At 34.5% G+C, this 6,440-nt stretch overlaps 1 protein-coding gene across 1 annotated transcript; it reads right to left on the bottom strand.

The window, feature by feature from the left end:
* Positions 1-379: 379 nt before the first annotated feature.
* Positions 380-3,463, bottom strand: LOC100241530 (cyclic dof factor 3). Its single transcript, XM_002275091.4, has 2 exons — positions 3,149-3,463; positions 380-2,135 (listed from the first exon to the last, which is right to left on the bottom strand). Exons 1-2 carry the CDS (start codon positions 3,248-3,250, stop codon positions 753-755), a joined length of 1,485 nt encoding a protein of 494 aa, XP_002275127.1. The 5' UTR covers positions 3,251-3,463; the 3' UTR covers positions 380-752.
* Between the last annotated feature and the right edge of the window lie 2,977 nt (positions 3,464-6,440).

Genomic DNA, 6,440 nt, shown 5'->3' on the forward strand with positions numbered 1-6,440 from the left:
TATTAGACCAAATTTTGACTGTCAGACTTTTGACTATTTCATCAATGGCTCAGAAGACTTGACGATGAGACTTTTAACTTTTCTGTGTACAAAAACTTACTTTTTGATATCATACGAAAAAGTAGTAGGTTTCTCATTCCCTCATTTCTTTATGTTCGTATCACATCTGTTTCTTACTTAAGTCTCATGTTGTTATATTTTGATCGACCTAAATCTCATTTCTTTATATATTTGTTCCACAGTCCCATGATATATAAAAGTTCGATGTGATATCGAAGAGGTACAACAGCAATGTCCCTCAAAAGAACTCCAAACTTGGAGTTTATGTGCACCAACCACGAATTCTAAAGATCCAAATATAGCAGGCAAGTAGAAGACATTTGAAAAGGGGAAAAACCCAACATGGGTTAACAATTTAATTTCCAACATGTTTGTATTCATACAACCAGCAGAATAGATATAGATTTCTCTCTTTCTTTTTGCTGAATCAAATCCAAGATAATATATGAGCTAATGAACTGAAACCTACAGTCCCCCATGTCCTATCTTCTACTATTTACAGCATATTGAACCAAAACAGATGCATTGATGGACCGAGAACTTGTCTTCAAAACCAGCTTCAATTATACAAATGGGTTCCATGACTGATCCAGCAACTCAAAGCTGAAGCAATATTCTCTAGATAGCAAATATGCATGGAAAGATTGCAGAGAGACAAGTTCTTCAAGCAACGACTGTATTCAACATCGGCTTTACGTACTTTCTTTGAATGTTTGGGAGCGAGACAGAGCTGCAGGGTTTGCTTCTAGTACCTGAGTGGCATCTGATAGATCGGTCTTGGCTCCAGACTTGGGTTCAAATGCTTTGAAAATACCGCCTTTTGATATGGGTGCTTTCTGGTCAGGCTTAATGCCTAATGTAGCCCAGATAGAACTCTTTGAAGCCTCATCTGGGTCAATAATTCTGAGAGTCTTTGGAACCAAAACACACTTCTCTAGCTTCTGTTCCTCTGCTGGTTGTGCATCTCTGGAATGCTTGCCTAGTGTTGGTGAGGCATTGCCTGAACAACTGTTGCTCGTGGAGGATGAGGGAGACAGGCAGTCATTGGATCCAGCCAAGGAGATGTTCCCTGTTCCTGCACCCCAGATGGGCATGCAACCCCAATATGAGGGAGGCACAAGCTGTAGAGGTATGGTTGGTGCACAAAAGCCAGGAACTGCCAGCATTGGTCTGGAGCACCACTGAACTGAATTTGGATTACTGTTGTTCGGAGCATAAACAGTGTCAGACGAGCACTGAGGTGGTGCTACAGGAGCTACATTGGTCCAACCTGGATTCCAAGGGAAAGCCCATGGAGGAACAGGGTAACAGGGCTGATGAAGTTGTGGATGAATCTCACTACGAGATGCAGGCAAACTAGGTCGGTCCTTATGCCCAACATTTTCAGGAAACTCATTTTCTGGGAAACTAGGAGCCGACACTGAAGATGCACATGAGGATGGCTCCTCCCCATTTCCTCCGCAATTGACAGTTCGCATCTCAGCACATCTCTTCTGTTCCCTGATACTAAGCACCGTCTCCATGGACTTGCATAGAGGTGCTTCAGGACCAAATTTTAGGACTGTTCCACTTGCTGTTGAAGGCCTAAAAGTGGTTGAAGTTTCGCCACATGAGAGAATTTGTTGATTAGATGAGTCTGACGCCTCAATCACAGTAGTGGGTACTCCATCAGAGGATACCATTATCTGACGATATTGGGAGGCTAAATGCTTGTTCTTCCGCCGCCCAGCACCAACGGGAACATTTCTCATTGTTCCACCTGCCGTCCAGTACCTCTGGCAGTTTTTGCAGAAGTGCCTGGGTTGGTTCACATTGTAGTTGTTGAAGTAGCAGAATTTTGTCTCTAAACTGTTGCATCGCGGACATGGGAGAATCTTGTCCGGCTTCTTCAGTACTTTTTCTTGGGCTGAACTATTGGTCTCGCCCTGGTCCTTATGCACTTGCAGCCCACTCATCTGCACTTGAGTTTGCTGCTCCTCCTTACCATCCTCAGAAACTGAAGACCCATCTGGCTTTCTAGAGTCTTCTGCACATGGATCCTCAGCTTCAGCTTTTGTTATTTCACTGGGAGCATCCTGAAATTATGAATCAAAACCAAAAACCCTCCGTTCAGAACTGGGAAGAAATTAAATAACCAAAGCAATGTGCAGAAAAAAACAAAAAAAAAAAAGATCCCTTTTCCCCATTAAAGGGGGATACATCTCGAATGATGTTTTTATTGAAAAATTGGGGCAGAATTTGTACTGAGGAACTCTCCAACTGTCATTAGTCAAAATTTATAGGTTCGGTCTTTCCCACTTATTTCCTTTCTCCCCTCCACTGTCCCTCAAAACAAATAGGGCAAACCCAAATTTCCTAAACCTTTATAACACGATGAACCAGTGAAGCTTCCCATAAAGCATAATGATTGAGAGTATCAAAACTAGATTTGCAATCAATGAAGATCCATTAGCCCATTAACCAATCCATTATTGATTATGAACATTATATGAACTCTTCCCAATTTGTGCAACCAAAATGCAAGGTTGGCATACCATAATATAATTCTGTAGAACTCGGAATCATAACCCTTGTAACTAAATTTTCCACAAACAAACAACCTGCGAAATATCAAATTCCCCAATTTCCTTGATGGGCAATCCCTATTGGATTCTCGAGAAAATCCCAGTCAAATTTTGATGCAAACCTCCCGGAATCAAAGATAAACTACTACCCCAACAACAACACCACAAATTACATTACCCAATCTGTTCATATAACCATAGGAGGATTACTTTTATCCTAATTATAGTTCCAAATTCATCACAGAAAAATTTAAGAATCATTACATGAAAACATGGATTTTACAATAGCAATTTGATTCCAAGCTTCCAACATAAAATTAGAAATCAAAATTTAGAAACCCTGTTCTAGGAAAAGCCAATACAGATAACAACACAAATAACATTAGCCCAATTAAAGGGAACCGAATAAAACAACAACTACCCATGTCTTGTTTTTCCTTTTCCCACCGTTTCCCAGCATCCAAACAAAACATTAGGGCTTACCCACAAGAAGAAAGGGCTGAAACACAGAAAAATTCACATACCAATGATTTCTGAGGGGAGTTGGAGCAAATCTGGGTCTGAATCGTGGTGCCGAAGAGCTTGATAGCAGGGTCTCTGCTCACAGCCAAATCTCCACCGTTCATTTTGTCAGTGGTGAGGTGTGAAATGAAATTGAAGAGATCAAAGAAGAAGAAGAAGAAATGCTAAGCCCATGAAAGTAAGAAATAGAAAGAGAGAGCTTTTGGAGAGAAAGTCTTGAAAAGTAAAATAAATAAATTAATAAATTTAGAGAAGACTGTGAAGTGTCAAGTAAGTTTTAGAGAAAGTTGTGAAAAAGAGCACCAAGAGCGTGATGGCTGAGGATTTATAGGGATGACGTGGCAACCTTTTTTTATTTTTTAAATAATTAGAAATATGAAAATATGTTTTTTATGGAAAATATTTTTTAAACTACCTTATATATTATTTCTCATATTTTTAAAAATTAACACGTGGAAATGAGTTGCTTTTTGTTTTTGTTTTCTTCTTGAGAAATAATTATGTCCATGGAAAATATTATTTTTAATTCTTTTTTTCATCATTCATATTTGTCGTATATAATATTTATCACAATGCACAATTTTCTTCAATAGAAAAGTTTGATAATGAAGTAATTCGTCTTCTTCAATGGCTTTTGACTTTTTTTAATAAGTCTTTTTAAATTTATAAATTTTAAATTTAAAAAAAAAAATCTAATTATATTAATATTTTATTTTTATTTTTATTTTTTTCTTTATTTATTTACCATGACTATAATTGATGTAACATTATTACATCAACGTAACTAAAAAATTATTTTAGGAAAATTCATTGATGAATATTACGAGGGATATGGATGAAATTTTGCCAGGTGGCATCCGAGTCGGCAAAGAGGAGGAGGAGGAGGTGGTGGGAAAGAGAGAAATTTGGTGGCTGAGGATTGAGAGGTGACGTGGGGAGAAGTGTAAAGTGGTAGGGAGATGGGGCCCATCACTCAGAAAAAGAGAAAAAGGAGGACAAAAAGCAAGACTGGTAGCCTTTTACGCCGCCTTCAGTGTCTTTTTCCTTCCTAGTATCTGTATGATGGGTCTCTCCGCTCTAAACACAGCCACAGGGCTTTTTCTTACCCCATTCTTGATCATCATTTTTCAGTTTTTTTTTTTTTTATCATTATCTACACTATCCAATCAATATCCATAAAAAATCTACTTTATATTTGGATATCATTCTTTTATAATTTGGATCCAACTACTTTGTATCTCCATCTTATTCTTTTATAATTTGTTTTAATCTTATGTCATGTTAATTGTTAAAGTTTAATAACCCAAAATTTATTTGGTCCGACCAAAATATATATATATGATGATATATAATTTTAGGGTTATGATATTTATGTTTCTATAGTAGTTACTCTCAACTCTTTCATCTTATACTAATTTTTGATATAGTGAATCTTCTTCTCCTCAATTCGTGGTTTTTCTCTTTTAGAGTTTTTCATATAAATCTATATGTTCTTATTTTATTTTTCTTATTATATATTCTCGCTATTTCATACCATTAGTGATTTGGTTTTTACTACTTTGTACCTAACTTGGATTTCATTACTTTGTATCTCAGTTCTATTAGCTTATAATTTGTCTCAATCATGATATGTCTGGAATATAATTTGATCATTTGTTTATAAGCGGTCCCATTTCTTTTTTTCTTATTTGGTCATCTTTTTTTGGTTTATATTTGGTCATATATGTAAGTGATCACATTTTTTTTATACATTGATCTTATATATTTATACCTTCGTCCAAAAACTTAAATTTTATCATACGTTTTCAATGACTAAGATTACAAGTATAATTCATAAATCACATCTCTAAATTATGGATTTAATATAAGTTTAGAAATCATATTTTGAAATTGTGATTTTTAGTTTTTTACAAAATCTCTCTTTCAAATGTCATGTTAAACTAATTTTTGAAAAATAAAAATCAAAAGATAAAAATACGATAAAAAAATAATAATAGTAATTCCGTTGAACAATTGTTTTAAAAGATGTTTGAAACTTATATTTTGTCGGGCCAAACAACCCATATGATCCAAAATTCCTAATTTATCTTACAAGTTTTTTTAAAAAAAATAAAAATTAAATCTATTAAATCTGTTTAGTTAGACCTTGGACAATTTCAATTTAGTTAAATGTAAGTCCAAACAACGTAATTTATAATCTAAATTAGGTTTGGATTAAAAAAAAAGTGAATTTGAGTAGGGGCTCAAGCAACCCAAAACAATCAAATCTAACTATTTATTTATTTAAAATTTATATACATTATTGGTATGTTAGGCTATCTATTTTAAAGTTATCAATTCTGATCCAAATATTATGGCTTGGGAGTTTTCTAGATTGTGTCTTACTTCTATTAAAGACTCAAAATTACTGCATGATCAACCACAATGATACATGTATATATAGAAAGGTTCGAGAAAGGCAATTTGCAGTTAATTGAAGGTATGGTGAGGAAGGTAGGTTTTTAATTGAATTAAAAAAAAAAATGGGTTTCAAGAGTGATAAAGAGAGTGCTCAAGCACTCATGGTAGAATTTTATAGAATTCTAGAACATTAATTTTCTATATTTTAAAGGTTTTATTTTAGAACATTAAAAAGGATTTGTTCTTTTATGCAAACATTGGAAGAAAAAAAAACAAACCTAATTTGTCTTTTCCTTCTCGAAACTCTCACAAACATTTATCTTGGCATTTGTTAGGTTGAGAAGGAGATCTGCATCCCCTCAGTTGCTAAGGTAAAATCTATTAAGGGTATGTGGTGTCACATTAGGGACATGAAGTTTAGTATAGGTGTTGAGGAGTAAGACTTAGGGATAACATTTGTTAGGTAAATTTATGTACTATTATTTCCAGTAGTGGATTTGTGATTAAAAGTCTTTAACCCCATGATTTTTACATCCACATAGTCTCTAGGAGACATTGTGGATGGTTTTCTACGTAAAAATTCGCGTGTCTTGTGTTGATTGTTTTTTGCACTTCCCTATATTAAAATAATATAGTTAAATGATTAAAAACATTTAATATATGATTAAAAGTTTTTAAACACCTATTTCCCCTTTTAGTTGTTTCCTAAACTAGACCTATGAACTTTTAATTAGTATCAAAGTAGAAAAAAATTTAAAAAATCATTTTTTTTTCAATCCTACTAGATCTAGTTGTGGAACAACAGAGGATTGGATCCTCTATTAATAATCCACCGTATTTTGATGGCAATGACTATCCTTACTAGAAGGCTTGTATGAAGTTTTTCTTGAAAAA

Source organism: Vitis vinifera, chromosome 8 (genome assembly GCF_030704535.1).
Source record: "Vitis vinifera cultivar Pinot Noir 40024 chromosome 8, ASM3070453v1".
In the NCBI taxonomy this organism is placed as follows: domain Eukaryota; kingdom Viridiplantae; phylum Streptophyta; class Magnoliopsida; order Vitales; family Vitaceae; genus Vitis; species Vitis vinifera.